At 43.0% G+C, this 27,292-nt stretch overlaps 1 protein-coding gene across 1 annotated transcript; it reads left to right on the top strand.

Moving 5' to 3' along the window:
* The first annotated feature begins 630 nt into the window (after nucleotides 1–630).
* LOC133111205 (retinal dehydrogenase 2-like) lies at nucleotides 631–18,884 on the top strand. The gene is made up of 13 exons (XM_061221393.1): nucleotides 631–873; nucleotides 6,387–6,491; nucleotides 7,468–7,608; nucleotides 8,946–9,075; nucleotides 9,701–9,762; nucleotides 10,597–10,725; nucleotides 10,927–11,040; nucleotides 14,283–14,385; nucleotides 15,012–15,196; nucleotides 15,601–15,765; nucleotides 15,946–16,103; nucleotides 16,423–16,497; nucleotides 17,554–18,884. The coding sequence occupies exons 1-13, from the start codon at nucleotides 757–759 to the stop codon at nucleotides 17,624–17,626; spliced, it is 1,557 nt and encodes a 518-aa protein (XP_061077377.1). The 5' UTR covers nucleotides 631–756; the 3' UTR covers nucleotides 17,627–18,884.
* Nucleotides 18,885–27,292: the final 8,408 nt, after the last annotated feature.

The raw sequence follows: 27,292 nt of genomic DNA, 5'->3' as shown, positions 1-27,292 counted from the left end.
TCCATCGCAATTACTGACAGCTTTCCCGCAGACCCAATCTTAACCCAAGATTTGAGTCAAGCAATTCCAAACTTGGGCCGTATAATGACCACTGACGAACATATGTAGACTACGGTTTGCTAGTGGAACACGCTTGCTGAATCAATTCTAGTAGTTACACAGCGCCACCTTGTGGGGGTTATTTTCCGTTGCATTTCGTTTTTAGTCACGCATTCACCTTCACAGCTCCAGCTTGTTTTATTGGAAAATGTCACCAGTTATGATACCATTTAAACACAAGCTATGATATATGTTTTTCTAATCAAAAGAAACGCCAGCCTGAACACGGGCGCCTAGGTTTAGGCTTCGTTTTTTAATACAAAATGAAAATGGTAAAGTAAAACTCTCAACTCTATACAATTTGTTCACCCTCAGTTACTAATTTGCCTTTCGGCGTAATTTGTGTATCCAACTCAGATAAAAGCCAAATTAATACGGTCAGAATATTTTTAAGAAATCTTCTCACATAGTCTGCCAGGATTTCTTGGGAGATTGGGGGGGGGGGGGGGGGGGGGGGGGTCTTCCACTATGAGTAGGCACAAGTGGTTTCTAAGCGTTCTATTTTGATTATATCAGGAGGGCGGCCCTGCTGATTGTCCAATAAAAATGGACCGAAGTTGACATCTGGTTATAAACGAGACGGATTCAAAAGTGATACTCAGACATCTTTGGGAAAACAAGTCTGTGAAAGACAGTGCACTCTGCAACCCAGGCGTAATGACGTCTAGTAAAGTACAACTCATCGGTGAAGTGAGGACCGATACCGCTGAACTCATGGCATCTCTCCACTTGATGCCCTCGCCCGTGGAGAACCCGGAGATAAAATACACGAAGGTTGGCTTACCGCTTTCCAAACTCTCTTTAAATCTTTCAGTTTCTGCCTTTTTAAGTGTTTGTTTCATGGGATTTCTTCTGTCGCAGTAGGATAGTACAGTAACTACAGTAATTTTCACTTTAGCGCATGTTTGCTGATGAGAAAATGCATGCCTGATGAATCGGAGTCTTCCAGATGCGAACTTAAGACGCCTCTTTATTTACGTGTTTTGTGTAATTTTAAAAATGAAATCGATTTGTTTGAATATTAAGAAATGTTTTTATTTAAGATGTAGCATGTAACACCGGACAGCCCATAACGATACAGATACATTCTCTATTGAAATGATTTGAAAACTGGATTCATAAATAACTTGTAAGTGCCTATGGATGGAGAAAAGTAATGCAATTAAATGCTGCTCTATGCCAGAAATTGGTGCTAGAGGAAATTTGATCACCATAGCCACCTATTACATGGCAATTTTTCATTTTAATACAATTGTAGGAACACATTTGTCAAATTGAGAGAGAAATATTCGGAGCTGAAGTAGCCGATACAGTATTTTGTCACATTTAAGCAGATCCTGGGCAAACAGGTGCATGAAATGGCTTCATTGCAGGTTGTGGGTGACTTCTGAATAGATTACAACTCTTGGTTATACATGGGAGACAGTTCAGGCTCATATTTCTTAATACTTAATTCCATCAAAACAATAATAACTGTATGTGAATTAGTTGCCTTCTAGAGGGCACATAATTTGTGTGAGTGAGTGAGTGAGTGAGTGAGTGAGTGTGTGTGTGTGTGTGCGTGTGCATAAGCTTTATTCATGGTTTTCATGAACTGACTGTTTGATTAGTGCTTATGGTGCATCTTGCAGACAACTGATTGATTGGAATGTTCCCAGGCAATTTTCAGCCTATTTACTGTAAGATCAGCTGTGCTGACTGACAGGGTCATCTTATTGCAAGGCAGCCAGTGCTACTAAGACATGCCCACGCTCAATAGTGTACAATTAACTTACATATGAGGAGCCAACTGTCAGAAATGCTCAAAGTCATTTAATTTGAAAAATAATTATCAGGAATATTTTGCAGACTTAATAACTAGGGCCTATACAGTAGCTTCCTGCTTTAAACAGATTTCAAACAAGTCCTGGAGGGCAGCAGTGGCCATCTGTTTTCCATGCAGTTACCGACAGACTTTGGCCCATATGTCTGACCATGTGGTTAATGTGCCAGGTGTGTAGTCAGGTGTTATTTGAGGCTGTTCTCCTTGCACTTCTCCTTCTGATAAATACCACTCCTGGAGATTGTTCACTTTCCCCAGTTCAGTTGGGGTACATCCCCTCTGTGCGTCTTAATACCACTATATGGAGCCTAATCACTGGCCTATTCGACTGAACTAGCACATGCCTCTGTGTTTGTGTTGGTTATTAGTCTTCAATTCATCCACATATCCCCTCCATTTGAGAACAGTGGCCAACAGCAGGGTCATTTTTAGGATTTGTCAAAACCAAAAATTACAGCCGGAAGCTTATGAGGTGGGAACTTTCTGAACTGGTGGTGGACAGGGGGTGGGGGTTAATATGGAAACATAATGGACCAGGGGCTGATTCAGACACGAAAGCATTACAAACTAATAGACCTGTATCAAAATATGGACATTTGGGTGAAAAACTGGACATTTGGGTGAAAAGTTGGGCATCAGGCAGACCCATTGGCCAGAGGGCTTTATTTATTGTGCACACTCTTGGTCCCCACGACAATGGGGCTATATGGCAGTGGGCCTTAAGACGAATATTATGAGCTGTGTGTTTCTCGACTGCAATCTCTGGTTCATGTGGTACCCAACTCTGTTTAACTACAGTGTGTAACAAAGCTATACAGCAAAAATAATTATTTCTTGCCTGTGAGTGTGGATTGGAGAGAATCAATGGGAGGAAACCAGCTTTTTCATGGGAATCAATGCTTTATCTGGGGGTCACAACCATGCTCCCGTACACATTTTGTAAAATATGATTTGCGTCCCCATTTCTCTCCCGTTTGGAATAATGAGAATAGTAGTGGTTTCTGCTCAGCCAGCCACAGCTGCTCCGGCATTAGAGCCGATGATAATTGCCAAGGCTGCAATTCACACAGGTGTCAAACAGGAGCTCTACTGCTGGGAGATTCATCCCTCACTAGCAACAGCTGCTCACCTGCAGTGTGTGCTGGGTACTCTGGGCAATACATCCCCCCATACGGCACCGCAAGCTGCAGGTGTAACCCTGGGCGAGGAGGTCTGCTCTTCCCCAGCAGGAAAGAGACAACACCATCCCACTGAGGAGACTCATGATCGATCAGCCAGTGACATACAGTCGCCCCACTACACCACAGGTGTCACCCTGTGCTCCTGGCTCACACCTTCACCTTAAGCCTCATGCGAGACCTTATTGGTCTAATCTTGAACAATGGGTGTGTGTATGCATGTATGTGCGTGTGTGCGCATGTGTATGTGTGTGTGTGCGCATGTGTATGTGCGTGCGTGCGTTTGTATGTGTGCGTGTATGTGCGTGTCAATCCCTGTATTTATCTTGTTGCAAGAATTGATCTAATAATTATAGCCAAGCATCTGTATATCTGATAAATCAGCTGGTGTGGAAAGCCATGTGAAGGAACAGTTGAAGCGGTTTTATTTTTGTGAAAGGAATAAGTTCAGGCTTTTCAGAACTTAACACCCATAAACAACAGGAATAAAGCATGCATGGCTAAGCAACCATTTAGGCAAGCGATCAAGCGATACAGACTTGCAGTGATTCGCCAAGACTAGCTCTGCTGGTCGCCCTAGCATAGGTGTTTTTATTTTATTTTAAATAAAACATATTGAAAACAGCTAGACTTCTTAAAGAGAAACCTCTAAAAGACCAGTTTAGTTGGCAACTAAAATAAAGCAGCTGACACAAGGACCATGTAAGAGGGCTCAGCAATCAAGCAGAATCTGCCATTTCCTGCCTCTTTTAACAGGAAGGGGTGTCATCACACCTTCATTGGCTAAGAGAAAATGTACCACAGCTGCTCTCAATGACCACTTTACCTGCCACTAATACTCTGATCAACAGCTGATCCACATTGCCCTATAATCAAGTGCTGAGTCAAAGGAATCTCAAATTGAATGTTACGAGATCGAAGAAATAATCGAACAAGCGAATGCGCTGAAGGAAACTAGCAAGCACCATAGGATAGGTGACTGCTACACTTTCGACTGGGTTAAGTACAGTAAAGCAGCCCTGGTCCTGGAGAGTCTGCTGGCTTTTGTTTTCACCTTAAAATCAGCACCAAACTTAGACCCAAGTAACCAGGTGAAATGAGGCAACTGTGCAGTCAACTGCTCTGATGGAAACTAGTCTGTGGCTGGCTAGGACTAGAGTTGCAGACCCCTGATGTAGAGGAAAAAATGAAATAAAATAGAAAGTTGCTGTTTATGTTTTATTGGAAGACCTGTATTGTTCCCTATGTAACAATAAATGGCTCTATAAACCCTTGAGACATTTTGATTGAGAGTCCATAACACATGTGCACACACACGCACATATATGCACACACGTGCACACACAGGCTGAAGTGACATCGATCTTGTGAAGTAGTGAAGTCTTCCTAATCTGATCTCTTGCCATTTTCTTATTTCTTTTTATATGGTTAAAAATGTAAGTGCTTTGCTTTAAATTGGTGTAGTGCAGTATAATGTGATTGTACAATTGCTCCTGACGTGAATTTTGATTAATTGATTGATTGACCGGCACAGTATTCAGTACATGGTTTTAGCCTGGAGCAGGCAATGCTATTGTGTAGCTCCAGGCTATAGAACCGATAGCCAAGCAGCTGTCTGTACCGTACTGTCGCATCAGCTTTGAAGTATAACGACTTGGAAAGGTTTACAAGTTTTCATTTTCCCCCATGTCTTTTTTAATGAGTGTTTGTCTTTTAAAGTGTAGGAAGGGAAAGTTTTAGCTTTCTCACAATCCGTACTCATGGGAAAAAAATATGAACAGAAGTGTGATTCTGGAGAGGTGCCCCCAACTGTGCCCGAGAACAGAAAAGGGCACGGTCGCGGGGCGTGAGAATGGGACAAGGGTGTGGCTTCACTGTGCCAGACACTCTGGAGGAGGTGGGAAAACACACACACAGGCCAGGGGACAGGTCACCTCTTCCCTCACTGCCTGTTACTATAATTATTACAGTTCAAATGTGTCTGGAAATTATGTTTCCAAAAACGATGTTTCCATGCAATGGCAAAAAGGATGTGAACTTCCTCAGTGTCTCTTCCTCGCGCTACAGTAATGTTTTTCACATGCCTTTATGTACCTCTTGCTTCATCCAGTTTTATTAGACCTTAAAAGCTGGATATTGATCTAGGCAGTGGCCATTTCCTACAGAGAGTGTGTTTTGAAACACTTTGAACTCACAGTTTCAAGCTCCGCAAATTGGTGGCAGCTTAAATGGCTCCATTTTCAGGGTTCAATACTTAATTTTAACAATGTGGTGGAAATTAGTGACCCCCACACTGTTGAGAGAGGGTCTTTAGTCCACTGCATGCACACAGGCAAAGGTTAAAAGGTCTCTTTGCGGGCATGATTTTGAAGGTGGTTCCGGGTACAGTTAGGAAGACTTCACTACTTCACAAGATCGGTGTCACTGCAGCCTGTGAGTGCACATGTGTGCATGTATGTGCGTGTGTGTGCATATGTGCATGTGTGTGCATGTATGTGCATGTGTGTGCATGTGTGTAGATGTATGTGCGTGTGTGTGCATATGTGCATGTGTTATAGTTCTCCCTTCGATATCTTGTCCTGTTAGACATGTTTATGTAAACTGGACTATTCTGGATAGAATTCTTCCCACAGACCATTCTTTGGCTACCAGGATATTCATTTTTTGATGTTAGAAATTCCACTTTTCCAATATTTTACCTCTATATGGGTTTTATAAAGTAAAGCACCATTACCTCTATATCAGTTCTATAAAGTAATGAAGGTTGTTTGGGACAAAAACTGAATAAACAGTCCATTTAAGAATATGATGTTGGGTGTCCATGATAAAATATTTAATTCCCAGTGCTTCAGCAAAGTAATAAACATGTCATTTGACCCTTTGACCTGTATGGCCTTTATGTATATTTGCCACAGTACAGAGCCCCCCTGTTCACCCTGGGTGAAAAACAAAAAGTGAAAATACCTCATACCCTCAGTTTTGCAATCCATGTGTTCGTTTTGCCTTGTACGGATTGCAAAACCAAGAGTCCAGATTTCCACGTTTAAATATATATATATTTATATTGAAACTATGGTGACGAGGGGGCTCTGTAGCCACAGTATTAGTATATTCGAATTATTTTGTGGCAGGTCAGAGGGGAGATTTAAAACATTATTTCCATGTTCATTTTTGGCCATCGGTTTTTTTTGTTGCTCATTTCCATTTCATAAGTATCTCAAATAACCATCTTGAGTACTTTCCAGCTTAGTACCACATATGAATTCTCTCCCTCTCTCCCATTGCAGATTTTCATAAACAACGAGTGGCAGGACTCAGTGAGTGGAAAGACCTTTCCCGTTTACAACCCTTCCAACGGGGAGAAGATCTGCGATGTGCACGAAGGGGAGAAGGTAAGGAATCGTTACTTAAGAGCTTCAGAAACAATTGTCATCATATTTACCTTTTGTAGAAAATGAAGATAATTGCTTTTCATAGTTCCTGCTGAATGTGGCCGGCATGGCAGGCTGGTGGTACAGCCGTGTTGAGTTTCCACCGCCTCTCCGCCTGGCACCCTCTTCTCCTCTCCTGTCCAAAGACAAAAGCAAATGACAGCTCGAGTTTAGTCTAATGTGGTCGGGGCATGCAGGCCCCCCCACTCCTCCCCCAGCAGCACAGTGTGGAAAACGGCTGCCCTTCGAGGAAACGGACTGTTCTTGGGGTACACAGAGGGCCTGTCAGGATTCAATCAGGAACAGGCAGCTTTGATTTTCCCAGAAAAGGGAAGGGAAGGACACCTGGGTACTGAATCCTGGAGGATGGGTTCCCTCCTTCAAGGAGAATTCATGTATTTTTCTGTCAATCCCTCATGTGACCCCATATCACAGCCGCCTCTTGCCGAAATCACCCCTACCTCATCCCCTCTACACACACCCCCCTCCCCATCTCACTTAATCCCGATCTCACCCCCAACTCGTACTTACATTATATTACATTGCAGTCATTTAGCAGATGCTCTTATCCAGAGCGTACAATAAAGTGCAAATCAAACCCAGGGACAAGTGCGCTGAGGACCCTAGAGGAAAGTACAGTACAGTCTTAGAGTGATCACGTAGATACAACTTGAACCCTTGAAGAGTACATCAATTTTCCAACTAGCATCCCACGGTTTGGCAGCTAGAATACCCTGAATACTAAAATATTTATATTATAAGTGCTATTATAACTATATGCAAGTGCTATTATAACCTATGGCATACATATGACATACATATGGCACACATGGCTAATTATAGCAGTGAGTTTGGGAGTGAAAGGAGTTTTCTCCCACCCAAACTCACACCTTTCTCTCTCTCGCCCTCCTGTGGTTTGGCCATGCCCTGCTGCTAGGCCGATGTGGATAAGGCAGTGCAGGCAGCCCGTCTGGCGTTCTCCCTGGGCTCCGTGTGGCGGAGGATGGACGCCTCCGAGCGTGGGCGACTGCTGTCCAAAATGGCCGACCTGGTGGAGCGAGACGGCGCCTACCTTGCAGTGAGTGTCACCAGGATTTAGTACTCTGTGCTCAGTTACTTCTGCCTTGGACAGCTGCTCTGGGTCGGAGAATGGGCTATGTGTAAAATAACATTGGGTCATCCATTATTTTACGGCCTGGTAATTATCTAGTATTTACTGGGTAAACTGTTTTGATTTCCAATGTAAGTACTATGAAATGAAATAAAGCCAAGTGTTCCCCAAAAAAGGCATTCAAAAGCTGGGAAAACACGCTGGGGGCACCATGTAGCCTAGTGGTTAAAGTGCATGACTGGGACCCAGAAGGTTGGTGTTTAAGCTCTAGTGTAGTCATGAGAAGATCTGTACAGCTGTTGGGCATTTCATTGTGCTGATGATTGAAGTCTTCATTGACTGATGCGGGGGGTGTGAAATGTGCCATGTTCACGCTAATGACTGCAGAAGGAACAGCTTTGAATCAAGCAAGAGAATTCTTGTGGTTTGCGTCGCATGAAGTTTTTCAATCTTGAGGGCAGCTACACATGCTTCCAATCAATATGAATGACAAAAAATCGTATTAAAAAGAAAAACTTGTTGATTTAAACATTACAGAGAAAGCATTGAAGAGAAATTTTGAAAGATTTTTTTGTTTTAAAATGAACCAGTAGTTTCATTCCAGACCTTGGGATGTCAAATCGCTTTAGATCTATGTGGTTTTGTCATTACCCAATACAAGCTTTATTTCCCATTTAAGAGCTCAGTTGGTTTACCCAGCCTGGCATATATCACAATTAAATAAATGTTCACAAATGATCATTCCCAGCTGAGGATTAAACATTATCCCTTGCTGCATCTTTTTTGGAATTGTTATTTTGGGCAAATGCAAAGGGTATACATTTACTGGGAAAAATCAGCTAATGGGACCATTTAAGGATTAGACAAAACCCTCTAGGATCAGGGTTTAAAGGCAGAGTCCACTCGCTGGAGTTTTTCTGTTATTTCAGTTTGAGTCTATGTTTTAGATTGTTTAAAATCGCTTTGCACCACAAGGCCCTGAATGCCGTGATGCCTGCCATAGTGAAGGTCTTCAGGCCTTTGCAGGTCTTCATAAACTTTCATTAGTGCCTAAAATATCCTTTATCACAGGATATGCATTTTAAAGCATATGCTTAAGCATATACTAAATCTATACTTAAATAATATTTTACAAAATTCACACAGAAAGCAGACTATCCTTTTAACACTCTGTTGTCAGGTTCATCATGCCATCGTGCAAATAAACTCACAAAATAACCACCCGGAAACCACAGAGTATTCCAAAAGCAGCCAAACCAGGTCCTGGGTGCCCCCAATCTCATATTCACATGCTTTTCCCACAGACACTGGAGGCCCTGGACAGTGGAAAGCCCTTCCTCTCAGCCTTCTATGTGGATCTGCAGGGCACCATCAAGACCTTCAGATATTTCGCTGGATGGGCAGATAAGATCCATGGCCTAACTATTCCGATGGGTATGTCACAGTGGGGCACATTCAGGAATGCTTTGAAGAAAAAAAAGTGAACTGAATTTATTTGAGTCAGCAGAGCCTCGTCATCACCCTCACATGGTCTTCTGCACAGTAAACTGTTCAGTGTTAGATTGACTTTTACAGGGTGCATACAATTTGGGTCTACTGTAGTAACTATTGGTCCCTCATTTGTAATCTGTTAGAGTTGAATGAACGCTGGACATTTTACTGTGTGGTCAGACGGTCAACTGTTTCCACACAGACACTGCAGTGCATGAAATGTTAGCAGATTATTAACACATATGTTTGCATCCTTCCCCATTTTACACAATGACATAAGTTTTTAAATAGCTCTTTTCATTTTTCCCAGCCAGGACGTTTTTCAGGATGTAGTTTCAGTTAATTCCCGGGCAGAAATGTTTACTTAACAAAGGAATAACAGGACTGATATGAAGCGATCACAATTATTTTGCCTGGTTAAAACATAAGAAGTTGTTGATGCTGTAAAGTATAAAAGCATGGATTCTGCGTAATGATGATCCCACATCTCTCCTCTCTCTCTTTCTCTCTCTGTCTCTTTTTCTGTTTTTCCCTCTCTCTATTTCTCTCTGTGTCTTTTCCACTGAAGACGGAGATTACTTTTCGTTCACCAGACACGAGCCCGTTGGAGTGTGTGGACAGATCATACCCGTAAGCATTGCGTCAACTTTCTAGGAAGTCCAATAAAGCAGAAATTTGTCCTGCTAGTTTTCCAACTCAGAAAATTGAACCATGTGTCAGAACCTGGGGGGTGGGGGGGGGGCAGGGTGTGTGTCTGGGGACCTGGGTGGTCTGGAAGGTGGGGGCCCGGATCAACCCCATTGTGGAAACAGATGGATGAAGTTCCTGGAAGTCTCCTAAACACTTATCACTCAGTGAGTATGTGGGTGAAGACGCAGGGGAAGGGCTGTGCCAGACCAGGCTGTCTGCTGCACAGGTTGTGTGGATGGGCCCGTATCGGTGCTGTGTGGATTGGCAGAAAATTACGTACAGACAGATTGAGGATTTAAGAGAGATTGTGTGTGCTGTATGTGTGTGTAACATCTGTGGTTAGTATCAGTGTTGCCATGTCAATGTTTCACCATTTTGAATGAGAATTTCACAGCAGTATTATATGATTTGTTTGGGAATGGGGGGCATGGTGTTTGTGTTCCAGTGAATGTATGAGTGAAGGATGGAGCCACTGAGTCACTGCATGAGAAGATTACACAGTGTGTACTCTAAATAAAGAGTGGCATAGCAATGATTGCAAGTGGTCAAATTAGTGATCTCTCTCTCTCTTGCACACTCTCTCACACACACACACATTACATTACATTACATTACATTACACACACTCTCTCTCTCCCTCTCTCCCCCTCTCTTTCTCTCTCTCTCTCCCCCTCCCCCTCTCTCACTCTCTCCCTCTCTTTCTCTCTCTCCCTCCACTCTCTCTCTCCCTCTCTTTCTCTCCCTCCACTCTCTCTCTCTCTCCGTTGTGTGCAGTGGAACTTTCCCCTGTTGATGGCTGCCTGGAAGCTGGCCCCGGCGCTGTGCTGTGGGAACACTGTGGTCATGAAGCCATCGGAGCTGGCTCCTCTCAGCTGCCTGTACATGGGGGCGCTCATCAGAGAGGTAGTGCAACAGGCAGTCCCACACCTCGCTGACACTGACAGCCTTTACGGTCCTCTAACGGCCCAGCCCCAGTCTCTGTGGAGAAGGAGAAGGAGGGCTGGGCGCGACTCTCTCTCTATCTCTCGGTGAAGTTTAGCTTGGCTACGCCGCCCCCTCCCCCCCCTGTTCTGAGGCTTGTTTCCTTTCGCGTTATTTTGACAGGCCGGGTTTCCTCCGGGAGTCGTCAATATTGTACCGGGACTCGGGCCAACGGCAGGAGCTTCCCTAGCCGAGCACATGGGCGTGGATAAAGTGGCCTTCACAGGATCGACTGAGGTAACGATCCGGAGACACAGCGGGGAGGCCATCACTCCCTATCTTCTCATTGTCTCTTCTTCTGTGGTGAAACTGGTGCAGGTGCCAAGACGTGCAGAACAGACAGGAGAGCGATCACGGCTGGTAGTTCTGAAGGGCCTTGTGATCAAACTACTTGGAGTTATGTTAGAAATGGTCATTGTGGGAGACGGTATTGCAGTCACGTGCAGGAGGAAAAACCTCCAGCGGAATTTTCCTTTGCCCTGTTTTTGTTTTTAAAGATTCTTTTCTGATTAATGTCCAGCAGCCTGGGACTGGAGGAATTAGACCGGGGAGGGCACAGGAGGCCGGTCGGAAAGGGAGAAGGCCTCGTGGGGCTACCCATCTCGTGCAGACCTGGGCCTGTTCTGTATGCTGGTCTCAGGCTGTCCGCGTGAGCTTCAGTCATAGGCACTGCTTTACCCCTGCTGACCAATCACAGCCATGTTGGCCAATCACGTGATAATTCTGATTGGATTATTGTTCTATCGCTGCATAATAATGATCCCACCTCCATGCCTCCTCTCTTTCTCTCTCTCTCCCACTCTCACTCATTCACATTCCATCTCTGGCTTTCTTTCTCTCTCTTATTTCTTTCTCTGAGTAAATGAAAGAACCGATCACAAACAAGAACAGCTCTTAATCTGACATAAGCACCATCCTCATCCAAATCAAAACACTGAATATGTTTCCATTGGACCTCTATGGAGTTTGATTAGCTTTACTGTAGGTCTATGACACTTCTATTAGCTGAGCAAAGCTGCTTGTCCTTACAGTACTTAACCACCAGCTCTAAATCACCCTATTTGTATATATTTGGATGTAATGAGTTGATACTGTTAAATATTTCTGCCGTTTGTGAGGCTCAGCTCTGCGTGTTTAGAATAGATCAGGTGTATCATGTTTCTGCCTCAGTTCCTGACAGTGGGACCAGCTCTGTGTTTATTCTCAGTGTCAGCGGAGGGGAGTTATGTCATGGCAAGCAGAGCTGTTTGTGTGTGGTGCCCTGCAAGGATCAACATGGCTGCAAACATGACAGATCGCCATTGCGGAGGAAAAACAGAAACTGTAACCAAAGCAAAAGCTCCGGCACCAGCTCTAATTGAATGGTACTCGGGAAAGATTACAGGCTTTTCGTGTCTTCAAATGTACCGTTTCACATGAACTATGTGTGCACATGAACTGTGTGTTTCCATGCTAGCTCGAGAAAGTAACCTAAATTATTGATGTTTTATTGCCATATACAAATGTACAGATTTTTAAAAAATCTAGTTTTAATATTTAATATAGTCACATATTGCGGTCGATCAGAAAGACTTAAGTTTCGTTGATTTTGTTACAACTGTTGTAAAAACCAAGCATTGAAAATGGTTTGAATCTGGACATTTAAAGTTTATTACGGGGGATGGAAGTGGGGTATGGCAGTATTAATCTTTGAAAGACAGTTTCAGACAGTTTTAATATTTAATATAGTCACATATTGCGGTCGATCAGAAAGACTTAAGTTTTGTTGATTTTGTTACAACTGTTGTAAAAACCAAGCATCGAAAATGGTTTGAATCTGGACATTTAAAGTTTATTTCGGGGGATGGAAGTGGGGTATGGCAGTATTAATCTTTGAAAGACAGTTTTGAAGTCCCTGTAAAATAATAACCAGAACAGGAACCACCCTGGGGCGATAGACTGAGAGGTGTTGCCACGGGCGGTGACAAATTATCGTTCCCCTGCAGTCGTATCTCATACACCACAGCGCCCGCCGGTATTTCCTCTGACCATTACGAGTGATGAGGGAATTTTCCCCGAAGAGCTAACTTATGTTAGCGCTCGTGTAGTTGGGAGAGAGATTGAGCATCAAATGCAGAGACAGTGATTCACATCAGCTTTGCATTTACAGTGTAGGTAACGGCCAGTGGCCAATGGGGTGGTACAGGATGGGGGTTGCAGGATGGCATGCGTTTAGGTGGGTGTTGAAGCGTCTGAAAGCATCGCAGTTGGACACGTGGGTGTGGTGCTCCCAGTCCAGGGTAGGCGGGGGGGTGGATGATTCATGCCAGACAAATGCTTTCTGGCCCCAGCAGCTGTTCTCTCGCCTGGCCCTCTTGCTCCGGTCAGTACTCCCTTTTCATTTCCTCGCTCAGATGCACGAAGCCCGCGGTGTTGTGACAGACGGACGTTCCGCCGTTACGTCATCTTTCGCGTGAGAGAGGCGTCTGACCTGCTCCCGCCGGGATGAATACACCCTCTGACCCCCCACCCCGCCCCCCCTCCCGGCTCTGCGCATTTTCTGGGAAAATGTTACAAAAATGAAAATGTGACGACCGCGATTACTGTAGCGATAGCAATGCGTACAGTCATTGTAATAAGCACTCACTTTACTATGTAAATCATTGGTTGAGTGTCATATTTTGGAACCCCGTAAGGCAAGGCGAGACTTTCGGAGAAGGTGGGTTTGTTACACAATCTGCTCTCCTTCTTTCTTGGTTCTTAGTCAGAACCAAGTGCTCCTAACACTTCTCCACCAGACCTTCTTCCAGAAAGTATGGTCTCCACCCACATAATATGTGGGCCCTGTACTCAATTGTCCTCAACTTGATTTAAAAGAGAGACACTTTCAGTCCATTGTTTTCTTACCCTTTCCTGCCACCCACAAATTGTGCTCCGATTACTACAATTCAATCTGCCTACAATAATTCAATTAAAAATCTGCTTTTTTGGCATGATATCTCAGAATATGCTTATTGTTACAATATAACACTTATACAGCACAATACAGCAACAAACAAACAGTAAAATACAGTAAGTGTGTGATAACCAGACATGGAATAAACATTGTTCCATTTCTAGTTAAATATTTTAACCCGTTCGGATTCCTTCACTCTGAATGAAACATATGGTCATCGGTGTAGTATAACTGGTCTTATACAAAGTTGCGATCGTGGTGTGGGAATGAGTTGGGTTGGGTCGGAGGCGTAAGCGATCCCGGAACGGGGAGCCAACCACCACAGACACATAATAGCAAAACTGTGAAATTAAAATGTCTTTGAAAAAAACATCAAACTTGAATTGTGAAGCTCAGGGAAGGTTGTGGCCCTAAACGATGTAGAGAGAGTTTCTGCCAACAGCCTGCTCTGTGTCATATAATTATGTTGTAGTTTACAATATCCATGTAAGTACTGTACTAATATTTGTACAAATATCTCTGTGAATCTTTGTTTCCTTCCCAGGTGGGAAAGCTGATCCAGGAAGCAGCAGGACGGAGCAACCTAAAGAGAGTGACTCTGGAGCTGGGAGGGAAGAATCCCAACATAATTTTTGCGGATGCGGATTGTAAGGCTTAAGTCTCTGTTTGGCTAGGCCCTTTCCATGGCTCTCTGTCAGGCCCAAAATTGCACATAGACATGCGTGCGGGTGCATTCAGTGTCGCTCTGCACTATCCCAGGAGAATGTAGATGTATGACCAACAAATTCTTATTTAAAAGAGGACCAGAGATATCCCAGTGTATTTTTTGGGATAAACACTACACAATTGGGGTCCGTGTACATACAGAACTGTATGTGTGTGTGTGTGTGTGTGTGTGTGTGTGTGTGCATGTGTGTCTGTGCATGCATGCTTGCATATTTGTGTTAATTGAGTGTAAGATTCATATTGGCATCTAGAGTAACTGCAATAGATTGTATACCAAGACTGTAACAATTTGAGCCCATTTTACTGGAACAATAGGCGATCAATTAGCAACCAAGGAGCAATTGCCTGGGTTTTCCTCTTAATCCATAGAAGAAAGCTACACTGTACCTGTTTAGCATTGTGATTACTGGCAGACTTAATGGCAGACATGTTCATATTGTCACTATACGATATGAGTCTTTCATTTGGAACTCATCCTCAGTACATCCTTCAGACAGCAGACCTGGGTGAGGAGGAGTATTTTCTCACTGTCTGTCCTCTTCCTCAGTGGACGTGGCGGTGGAGCAGGCCCACCAGGGCGTCTTCTTCAACAACGGGCAGTGCTGCACCTCCGGCTCCCGCGTCTACGTGCAGGAGCCCGTCTACGAGGAGTTTGTGCGGAGGAGCGTGGAGAGGGCCAAGAGGAGGGTGGTGGGGAGCCCCTTCGACCCCACCACCGAGCAGGGACCGCAGGTACGGAAGTGGTTTGGTGGGTGTTGGGATAGGCTCATGTGTCCCCCCCCCAAAAAAACCCATAACCCTGACCAGTTTGGAAAACGGATGACTATACTACTATGCTTAGCCTTGTGTATGCCATAGCTTATAATAGCATTATTTATAGTTATTGGAGTATTGGAGTATTCTAGCTGCCAACCATGGTTTGCTAGTTGGTAAGTTGATGTACTCTTCAAGAGTTCAAGTAGTATCTATGTGATCATGCTAGGACTCAGACCTGTACTTTCCTCTAGGGTCCACATCGCATCTGTCCCTGGGTTTGACTTGCACTTCATTGTACGTCGCTCTGAATAAAAGCGTCTGCTAAATGCCTGTAATGTAATATAATGGATGGATGAATGTGCCGTTTTCTCTGACCCCAGATCAGTCAGGAGCAGCAGAGCCGCATACTGGATTACATCCACAGTGGAATCAGGGAGGGGGCCAGGCTAGAGTGTGGGGGCAAAGCTCTGGGGCTCAAGGGCTTTTTCATCGAGCCCACCGTCTTCTCACACCTCACAGATGACATGCGCATCACCAAGGAAGAGGTAGGAAGACAAGCCATCGTCACTCACTGCATGGGAGCTCTAACTATATTAATTTTAACGTGAAGCATACAGTGAGTTCCATAATGTTTGGGCCAAAGACATATTTCTTAAGGCCTGCGGTAATGATGGAATCCTAGTGCTCTTCTCTCCTTTAATGACATACTGTATGGCCTCCTGCAGATCTTCGGCCCCGTTCAACAGATCATGAAGTTCAAAACCGTAGAAGAAGTCATCGAAAGAGCGAACAACTCTGACTATGGCCTGACGGCGGGAGTGTTCACCAGCAACATCAACAAGGCCATGACGGTATCCACAGCCCTGCAGGCTGGTACGGTCTGGTAAGGCATTTTTAATGATCCTCCAGGGTATTTAACCTATGACGCAGCCTATTGTATGCTTTAGTGATTGTTTGGGGACCCGCGTTTAAATACATAAATTCGTGCTTTGTGTTTTCTCAGATGTCAGACTTGGTCCATAGCTACAGTATAAACAACTACATCACTTGTTTTGGTTTTTTGTGGGTCTTCCGTCTTTGCCAATGTAAAGGCTTCATCGTGTGAGAACAATCAGATAGCTTTGCTGGAAGAAGTGATTAAACAAATAAACATAGGAGAGGACCTGCGGAGTTAATGGACAGCCTGTGCCTGTATTCTGCAGGATAAACTGTTTCAATGCTCTGGGGTCCCAGTGTCCGTTTGGAGGATTCAAGATGTCTGGAAATGGGCGAGAAATGTAAGTCCACGCCCCCCATGATGCCTGGCCCAGAATCTGAGAGTGTGAATTAAAGTCATGCTTGCAATTCCCTCTCTGGATAAACATCTCACACCAGTGTTTCCCAAACTATGCATGCTGTTTAATTTTACATCCAATTTCTTGATCGATTTGAAGTCGGTTTCGATAAAGGTTGTTATGATGTTATGAACAATATATTCATGTTCTTTTGGATTTTTCCCTTAAACTTAATGCAATACAGGTTTGGCTTGCTGCAATTTGTATTATATTGTATTTTTCCGCAAATTATTTAGTTTCAGTGACGTGGGGCCCGTTCCACAAATCAGGATTAATTAAACTGATTAAATGTCCATATTTGTCATTGTGTGTAAAGCTATTTCTGGTATAATATGGCTTTAAAAGGGTAAATCATTGCTCATTAGATACTTAAAGTGTCTAATTAACGATGACGAATAGCTTGTTACAGTTCTGTTAATAGGTGAAATGAAAAGCATCATACATTGCTGGACTCCAGGACCAAGTGGTTTAAACATCAACACGCATAAATGCTCTAGATTAAAGCTCTCTTTTCTTGGGAAAATGATCAACACCTCACTTAATCTTGATTTAACGTGTATACATTTAATTTGTGTGTCATCTTGAAGCTTTTAATTAGAACTTCTGAATAATGTTAATAAATATTTAAGAATGAACCACAGACTAGTATTGCTTCACCTGGGTTTATTTCATGAGGCTGCCCTTTTAAGGATGTTTCACTTTTGCTGGTGCTTACTAGGATACAAAGGCGTAATGCCTAAATTACCTCCCATGGAACTGTGGGAAGTCTGCATCTAACTCAATGTATCAGCACCACTACTTCCTTTAAGATCCTAGATCCACAAATATATGACAAGAATGTTCTTCACTGAACATTCTGACACCAATGTAACAATCACTGCTGGTACAGTTCTAGAACACTGACTTAGAATTTTTGGGAAAAAAACATTCTAAAAGCCTACTCTTCAAAATGTTAAATCAGTATCATTCTTAATATGTATGCTTCTGGGTGTTTTTCAGGGGTGAGTACGGCTTAAGACAGTACTCAGAGGTGAAGACTATCACGATGAAGGTGCTGGAGAAGAACTCGTAGGGGGCATTCTGCTGGACAGACTTTCCCTGCGTCACTGCTGCTGCCTCTCACTCCCAGCACAGCATCACCCCCTGTTGGTAACTTGCTATAATGCCTGCAAGAGAGAAAATTGATTCGGACAGGGGTTATTTAAAGGTATACTAAGAGAAGAATTTGTTCATATTGCACAAGCTTTTGCTACAAACGATGCGTTTGCCTGAGATCAGGTTGTAAGAAAGAAAGAAAGCCGGCAAATTGCTTTCCAGTCCAAATCTGACAAACACATCGATGCAGGTAGTTGTGCTTGTCTAAGTCTTCAATCAGGACATCCAGCCAAATCAATCAGTGGTGACATGAGTGAGCTTTAGCTTCTCTGAAGTGCCTAAACTGCAGAGTCCCAGCAAGCTAGCTTAACATTATTCCCTGGTACCAACTTGAAGATTTGTATGCTGCACACATGAAGACAAACCTGTGGTTTTTAAATGAAGGTTGAGTTTTAAATGAAATAACACCATGAAGTGGTTTTAGTTTTGTTCATTTCAAATTCCAAAAAATTAAAAGGAAAAAGCAACATTATGCTGACGTGGACTAACAAGATGAGAATCTACGATATCTACCATTTGATTATCACCATGAGTAGACATGCTGCATATGGAGAGAAAATACTACATCCGGAAGCTTCCTTATTGCTTTGGAGCAATTGGAATACATGCAATTTCACTATTTTAGCTCAATTGTTCATTTTATATAGCACTTCTCAAAAGTTCTCATGTACGTGGCCTCTGCCACATGACACAGGCTACGTTCCTCTCTGATCATATTCCAATTTAACCCTCACATTTTATAGATTTTTCTATTACATTCTTTTATATTTCCTTTGTAAGAAATGTAGGACATTGCAGGAAATGCAATGCTCAATAAATTCAGTGATTAAAAAGCACATATTCAACTCTGGAAAAAAATAAATTATATATAGGTAGATATAACTTTACACAAAGTAATTTATTATTTACCATTTTGACATAATGTAAGCACGACTGCTGGCCCCCCTTTTTTTCAAGGTTCCTTGTTTGTGTTTCGAACCTTGACCATATGACACTCTTTATCATCCTGTTTGTGATAATTTGGACATTTCTGTTATCTGTACCTGTATAGCAGTAAAAAAGAAAATCCTTAAAAAGGTGGGGCTCAGCAAAAGGGTCTTACTGTGAATTTGTACGCTGAACTCGATAATTCAAGATTGATATTCCATAATTGAGATTGTACTTACATTAAAATATTTTGAACAAAACATATGTGACTATGTTAATGTTAAAGAATATTAAACTGATTGCAGTGACTTACTTCATTATTTAGGCATCATGTCCCCTTGTTCTGTGGTGGTCTGATTTGTCAAAAGCTCGCCATTCCATTTTGGCCAGAGTTATGACTGTAGCCTGTTAAAAGCTCAAAGCTTTAATTCATATCTGACTCTGGACAGGATAAATAAGACGCTGCCTTTTGTGGAATCCTGGAAAAGTAGAAAAACAAGTTCCATTTTCCTCCTCAGTGAGGCAAGCAATCCAAACATTATTCATTTTGGGTGGTGGACCCAAGCAAGGGTACTTTTACAAACCACTAGACACTGGCACAGTTGTGCGGGTCACTCCATCAAGGCAGGTGGAATTAAGACAGGTGCTTGAGGCAGAGAGTGGAGAGTTCATTTGGTACAGCTCTTAATTGTGTTATCAGCGTTCTCCAGGTGCAAATTATAACAATATATCACTGTGAGAGACTCTGCAGGTGTCACAACCAGCGACACTTCTGGGAGGGACAGAATAGCGGGATACAGGGAGAGAGAGCTGTTCTGGTGCTCTCCAGAATATATATTTATCTTTTTGAGAGAAACAGGGTTTGAGGACCCTTCTTTAAGGTTATGACTTAAATAATGAATTGAAACAACAGCAGGAGAAAAGCTAGTGTGAAGTTTTGTAATATATTTAGAGCCAGTTTCATGGACACAGATTAAGCCTTGTCCTTGACTAAATCCTATTTTGAATGTAATTCTCCATATAAAACCCAATTTAGTCCAGGACTAAGCTTATCTTTGTCAGTGAAACTGGCCCCTAGTCACTCTCTCCCATGTGAAGTCTCTGTTTCCCATGCTCAGACACCAACTGTGAGTAGAAGCACACTTTCAAAACCCTGAGCTGATTTGGTAATGCAACCCAGGTGTGTGTGCCTACTTAACCAGTCAGTGGTTAAGTTTCCAATTTCCCTGATCTATCAGTCCTGCTGTATCAGGATGGCTTGATACATTACAACACTACTGTGGCAAGATAATTCAGCTTCTTTCTCCCCTCAAATGTAGAAGACCTGTTTTCTGTTCGAACTGTACGTTTGACAGTATACTTCTTTTGCTGGAGTCAATGTTTGAAACTGTCTGCTGGTTGTTGTTGCTCAGGGTCAGTAAGTACAGCTGATATGGAAATCTGGAGGAACACCTCCCCCCTGATTTGGGAGTGATTTATTTTAAAGTAAAGAGGAAAGCTGCAGCACATCTGTGCTGCCAATTCAAATTTGACCTTTGATCTTCAGTTGGGAGTTAGCTGGATTCTCTCTTCCTCTTACAACAGGGATTCATTGCACGGCAGTGGGAGATTCACTCCCTTTCACTGGCCTGAAGGCCCTTCCCAACATCAGCCACTAACAGCTACTTATGCAAAGTACAAGAGTTCACAAGGGTTAGGTATGATGTTAAAAGTATTTCAATATGCATCTGGACTGAGCTGCTGGATTAGTACTTCCTAGTTTTGAGGGACTGAAAGGTTATGAAAATTAAATTGTAACCATGGTGGCACAAATGGTGCAGTGGGTATGACTGCCGCCTCACAGCAAGGAGGTCCTGGGTTCAAATCCCTGTTGGCTGGGGCCTCTCTGTGCAGAGTTTGCATGTTCTCCCCTTGTCTGCGTGGGTTTCCCATGGGTACTCCGGTTTCCTCCCACAGTCCAAAGACATGCAGGTTAGACTGATTGGAGAATCTAAATTGCCCGTAGGTATGAGTGTGTGAGTGAACGGTGTGTGTGCCCTGCGATGGACTGGCGACCTGTCCAGGGTGTATTCCTGCCTTTCTCCCAATGAATGCTGGGATAGGCTCCAGCCCACCTGCGACCCTGTTCAGGATAAGCGGGTTCGGATAATGAATGAATGAATTAATGAAATTGTAACCAGGAAGTTATAGGTTCTCTGTAACCTGGGTTGTTGTCGTCCTGAATGCATAAAAAAGCAAAAAAAAAAGCTTTTACAAATCTGCAAGGTTTACTAGGTTTTTGATTTGGCTTATCAGTGGGGGTGAAGTGAGTGACGCTTCTTCCAAACCGACCTTCAAATAGTCAAAATAATTTATAAAAATAAAATTATGAATGAAAATCTTCTACAAAACTGATATAATTTGAAGGAAGGAAGGAACTCTATCGTGATCCTCTCCAGACGTGGCTAATGGCACTTCTGTTTTGAGTTTCCCTGCTAAAATCATAAAAATAAACATGAGGTCATCGGTGGATTGTGACATCAGCAGCTGAGTAACAGGCATGTTTCTAAGCTGCAGTATCTGCAGTAATATAAGGACACCTCCCAAGGGTCCCGTCGAGAAATTTAGAGACCGGCACTGGTCCAAATTTCATTGTAAGTTGTCGTTGCCTACCTCAGAAATACGAGCGGACTGCTGAGGCACACTGAAAAATAAAATTGCTCTCTGCAATTATAAATACAAGCCAGATGCGAGCAAGGCCCTTGGAACAGGTGATATAGGGCTATGCCAGTGCTGCACTCAGATGGAAAAGGGCCGGGACCAATTCCTGGCTTACGGCGAGGTTTCAGATTTCTTTTTTGTCGCTCGATTGACTCTCCATTTTGTCAACCAGGTGAGCCAAAGCACCGCCCTCTCTAGCTTTTTAAGAGAAGAGTGAGAGTGTTTCAAAAGCTTTTTTCCTGTTTTCTCATGTTTTACTGCCCCAATGAGAATTGGATGAAAGGGCTATTTGAACACAATTAAACAAAACTTTTACATTTTTCAGATTCACTCCTATACCTGCCAGCCTCTCACTCAGAGTGTGTGAGATGGCACAGAATAAACTGATCTGCAGACAGGAGTCACAAAACACTTGAAAAACTAATCAGAATCTAATTATATATTTTGTTTTATATATATATATATATATATATATATATATATATATATATATATATATATATATATATATATATATATATATATATATTTTTAAAAAAAAAATATATATATATATATAGTAATCTAAAAGTGGTTTATTACTCACCAGGCTGTGGGACACATAGGCAGGGGTGACAGAGTAATTTGTTGAAGGTTAACGAGACCAAGCAAATCAATATTTAGTAAATTCCTGTTGATGTTGATGTTTATGCTGTGGTTTGATCTTACCTATGAACTTTATATCTTTATTGGCCTAATAATGGAAACAATTTGCCGTGTATCCATCAGTCAATACATTACAGCTGATGACAAAAAAAACATTTAAAATGGCCTAGTTCATAAAATCAAAAAGGAGAATTGCTTGGAACAGAGGCGGCACGGATGGTGCAGTGGGTAGCACTGCCGCCTCACAGCAAGGAGGTCCTGGGTTCAAATCCCCGTCGGCCGGGGCCTCTCTGTGCGGAGTTTGCATGTTCTCCCCGTGTCTGCGTGGGTTTCCTCCGGGTACTCCGGTTTCCTCCCACAGTCCAAAGACATGCATGTTAGGCTGATTGGAGAGTCTAAATTGCCCGTAGGTAAGAGTAAGAGTAAGAGTATGAGTAAGAGTAAGAGTATGAGTATGAGTATGAGTGTGTGTGTGAGTGAATGGTGTGTGTGCCCTGTGATGGACTGGCGACCTGTCCAGGGTGTATTCCTGCCTTTCGCCCAATGTATGCTGGGATAGGCTCCAGCCCCCCTGCGACCCTGTTAAGGATAAGCAGGTTCAGATAATGGATGGATGGATGGATAGTTCATAAAATCAAAAAGGAGAATTGCTTGGAACAGAGGCGGCACGGATGGTGCAGTGGGTAGCACTGCCGCCTCACAGCAAGGAGGTCCTGGGTTCAAATCCCCGTCGGCCGGGGCCTCTCTGTGCGCATGTTCTCCCCGTGTCTGCGTGGGTTTCCTCCGGGTACTCCGGTTTCCTCCCACAGTCCAAAGACATGCAGGTTAGGCTGATTGGAGAGTCTAAATTGCCCGTAGGTATGAGTGTGTGAGTGAATGGTGAATTGCTTGGAACAAAAACAAGTGTGTGTATCCGCAAACGGACACTCCAGGAACAGAGAAGACCAGGGCTTGGTAAAACAGGTTTCTTATTTGTGATGTATTATATGACTCTGCCTACTGTATGTTCTTGTCTCCTCATGTGTGACCCGTGAGTGATGCTCGGATGATGATGGTGGTGACATTATTCTCACCTGAGACGATGGCTTGATCTGCCATTTATACCACTGCTAGCCAGTGAGAATAACTACTGCCCCCAGAACATCAATCTTCCTGATCAGGATACTGGAAAAAAGGATTGATGTTTTGCAAGTGTACGAGTCACTGATTTCAACAAGTACATTTACAAGGCCTTGCCATCTTTTTCCTCACACGTAAACAATTTAAATGATTACCCTTCTTTTTTTAAATTGCCAAACATCTCATCTGATTTAATCCAGTTGAAAGTGATGAGTCATTTCTTAATCTGACTCTCAATTCCTCCAGCCGCTGGCCACACCATTAAAACAAACCGAGGCATAGATGAATTATGGTGGAAAAGGGGGGTGCTGAGACACATTTATCTTCTGGTGTCCTGCTTCATACGTATGGCTGCGTCACTGGGTGGGAGGCCAACTGAGGACGGTGCCAAAGTACACACACGTTGTTTTTATTTTAACTCCATTTGGGAATTGCCAGGTTGTTCTCCGTCCTCTATGTGAGGCTGGTTTTAAACTGTCTACGCCGATTACTCTCCGCCAACCCGCGTGTGATCCTGTCGCCCTGCGTCTCCTCCGTAATTGGGCCACCCCGGACGAGACGTGCTCCTCACGTATCGTCCCTCTGTGTGGTCCTCGCAAAGACCAAACGGATAAATTAACAAAAAAGAGAGAGGAAGAGAAAGAGAGAGAGACATCTCAGACCCTGACCCTCGTCAGTTTGAGGAAGACGAGAACAAGAGGCCAGAGGGGTTGTGAGGATGGGATGCCCGCCACGGGACTCAGGGCCAGAGATGGAGAGATTAGCGGAAGTATGGTGTATGTTTACAGTATATTCACATGCACTCCACTCTCAGCCTAGCGAGTAATGAGGGAAAACGGGAAATAAAACCTCCAGACAGAGCTCCAGTACACAGGACTGTGTTTACGAAGCGTGGATAGATTCATGGAGCACACGTTGTGGGGAGGTGATGGGGTCTCCCATATGGTCGATGGCATTCAGCCCACTGGGTATAGGAGCGGCTTGTGGGAAAATGTGCTTCTTTTATGAATTGTCACATTTTGTGGACGTGTTACAGATCTCTGGAGAACCAGGAAGGTGTTTCTCGTTTGAAAACCGAACACATCTGGAAGTTATTAATGAGTCGGCTGCCTGGCTGTAATCAGCAGTCCTATCTGGTGATGAATGCAATATCAGGCGGTGGGATGGGGTGATAAGGAGGAGAGAACAGACAAACAGTCTGTTCCTTTTTGGGACACGTCGCCCACATCCCATTATCGGCCCGCTCCCTTGCCAAAGGTCTGGAGGTTTCCTGAGAAACTGAACATTTTTAAATAAATGTTCAGAAGCCCCAAACCATAAATGGAGTCAAAATAAATAAAAAAACGTATATGTGTCAAATGCCAGTTTAGGTGGTACCTGCTGACTGTAAATAATACAGGTATATCAAAAATATGTGCAGGTGTTACCGTGGAATAGAATTGTTTTTTTATAGTAATCCTCAGGACTAAAAACTAATAGAATAAGGTGGAGTTTTTTCTAACCACACTTTGACGTTTTTGACAGGGTTCTTCAATTATTTGCTTTTTAGGCTTGGCTTAGGCCTGGTTTTGGCCTGGTTTCTGCCATCTCATAACATTTAGGGCACAAATTAATGTAAAAGAACAGGATACTAGAGGGAACTGTTTTTTAGAACAGTGGCTTGAAAATAGAAGAGATTGTCTTTATTTGGTTCAGACCACATAATGTAGAATGCACAGGTTGAAACAATTTGAAAGATGATGAAGGTGGGAGCTCTTTACATTAAACAGTAGCACACATAGAATTGGCCATTGAATGAATGGATCAGTTAGATCTTTTCAGTGCTGGGCATTGAATACATAATTGTGCTTAGGATACTAGTTATTGGCCAAGAAGTTCTTAAAAAACATTGCACACCAAGGTCTTTACTTGGCAAGGCAATCTGGGCAGACACACTAATGTTACACTCAAGTTTGGTTTTCAAGTCCAGCACTGATGATGTCACAGGCAGGCCCTGGACTGGGAACAGATCCTCCCAGCAGGCTGCTCTCATCCTGGTCAGTCAGCACGGAGATTGCCTAACTGCTGAGGATCGTTATTTAAAAAGCACTTGGGCGTGGGATACCCCCCATTCCCACTGAGATATTTATTCTGTTTCTCAATGTGTTTTAGTTTGCATCAGCGCTGATTCAATCCTCCAGGACACTGACTATTTAAATCGGACAGAAATATGAGGTGGAAAAAAATGCTATTTGCAATTTGGGGCCTCAAATTTAGCAGTCGGAGCCATAAACTGGCTATTGCCTCATAGCTTTGTAATTTGGGCCTAAGCAAGTTCTTCGGAATTTATTCTCATTAATGTCTTATGAGGCAAATGCGTGGAGTGATTCAATCTTTTAATGATTTTAAAAGATTGCTTGTGTTACTGCTTGTTATGGTGAATAATCAATAAGCTAGGACATCTTCTCAAACACTTTTATTCACAATGACTGACACAGCTTATGTTGCTTATGCTTTTTGACTTTTTACATTTCTACTTGGGGTACCTTGCTCAGTTGGAGCTGTCACAGTTCAGATTCAAACAAGGAATCTGCAGTTTATGCTGTCCTCCATGTTGAAAAGACAGAAAAGAGCATCAAAGGACATTGAAATAATGTATATTAATGTGTTATGATGAAATACTGCACCCATACATTTATGCAGTTTCACCCATCCTCCATCTCACACTGTAAAAATATATCCTGTGGATATCTGTAAAAAAAAAAAAACATTTAATGAAGGGAATACACTGTATAAATTCTGTTATTTAACTTTATAAATCCTGTTATTTTATGAGATGGCCATTAAATAATGAGCTATTGCCGTTATTCCACATGACAGTGTGTTTGGGGAAAAAAAACAGTGAAATCCTTTTTTTGACTGAGGGTGGAAAATCGAACAGTGTTGAAAATTCATCATAAATTCATTTTATCTATGATTCAGCAAAAACGAAGGCAGAAACTGGCCAATGTCTTTAAAATACTCTTGACTGTGAACGGTTAAAAATAAATGATTCTCAATGAATCTCAACCTCAACACCGCCAGGTCTTTACAAGGACATTTGAGTACCCAAAGAGCAAAGCAAGTAATGCATATACAAATCACACAGCCCACAGCTCCGGACCATGATCATAAAACAGCTCTCCTCATTTAATGCCTCTCACTGCCTAATGGCTCTGCTCCTGATTACACCCCCAGCCTGCTGCACAACCTCACGCTTTGAGCCGCATTGGGCACTGATTCAATTTTAAAATACTTTTGGGTGAGTCGAGTGCTGTAGTCTTTAGGGCAGCTGACTTTGCCAAATGCAAGTCCTCTGTATGGGCACAGGCTACCCCTGGGCTATGATCCCTTCTCTTGTTACCCTCTCATCCCGATCCCTGTTTTATATACAATTCACTCATAATAATGCAATACGAGCCCATCACAACAGCTGTTTCTGAATTTCTCTCTGAAACCTCAAATGAAACTTGTGCACATTTTGGAAATATTCACATTTCTGAAATACAAGGGTCATGGATGACAAAACATTTGCAAAAATATGATTTATTTACATTTCTATTGAATGTTCCTTGTTGTGTAGGTTTCAGCATAGTTGAAAATATTCATTCATTCATTCATTCATTCATTCATTCATTCATTATCCTAACCCGCTTATCCTGAACAGGGTCGCAGGGGGGCTGGAGCCTATCCCAGCATACATTTGGAGAGGCAGGAATACACCCTGGACAGGTCGCCAGTCCATCGCAGGGCACACACACCATTCATTCATGCAAACATGGGGAGAACATGCAAACTCCACACAGAGAGGCCCCGGCCGACCAGGATTAGAACCCAGGACCTCCTTGCTGTGAGGTGGCAGTGCTACCCACTGTACCATACGTGCCGCCTTAGTTGAAAATATGGTTGTCAATATTAACACTGAAGTCCCCTACAGGGCACAACTATAGTTAGTTATAATCGTATAACCGTGCCAATAACATTAACAGTAATGGCAGTAGAGCTGTAGAGAATCTAATCTGCATATTCTTATGATGTGCAAGCTTCATTTGCAATGTACACAATTAGAAGGCATGATTTCACTTGAATAGAAAACATAAATTGTGGAACACTGTTCCTCTCTTCAATATTGTATGGGTCAAGCTCTAGACACATTGCTATATTATCAGATTTC

This window comes from Conger conger, chromosome 15 (genome assembly GCF_963514075.1).
Source record: "Conger conger chromosome 15, fConCon1.1, whole genome shotgun sequence".
Taxonomy (NCBI): Eukaryota; Metazoa; Chordata; class Actinopteri; order Anguilliformes; family Congridae; genus Conger; species Conger conger.
The sequence above is the reverse complement of the archived record's forward strand: the minus strand, read 5'-3'. Positions and strand labels throughout refer to the sequence as shown.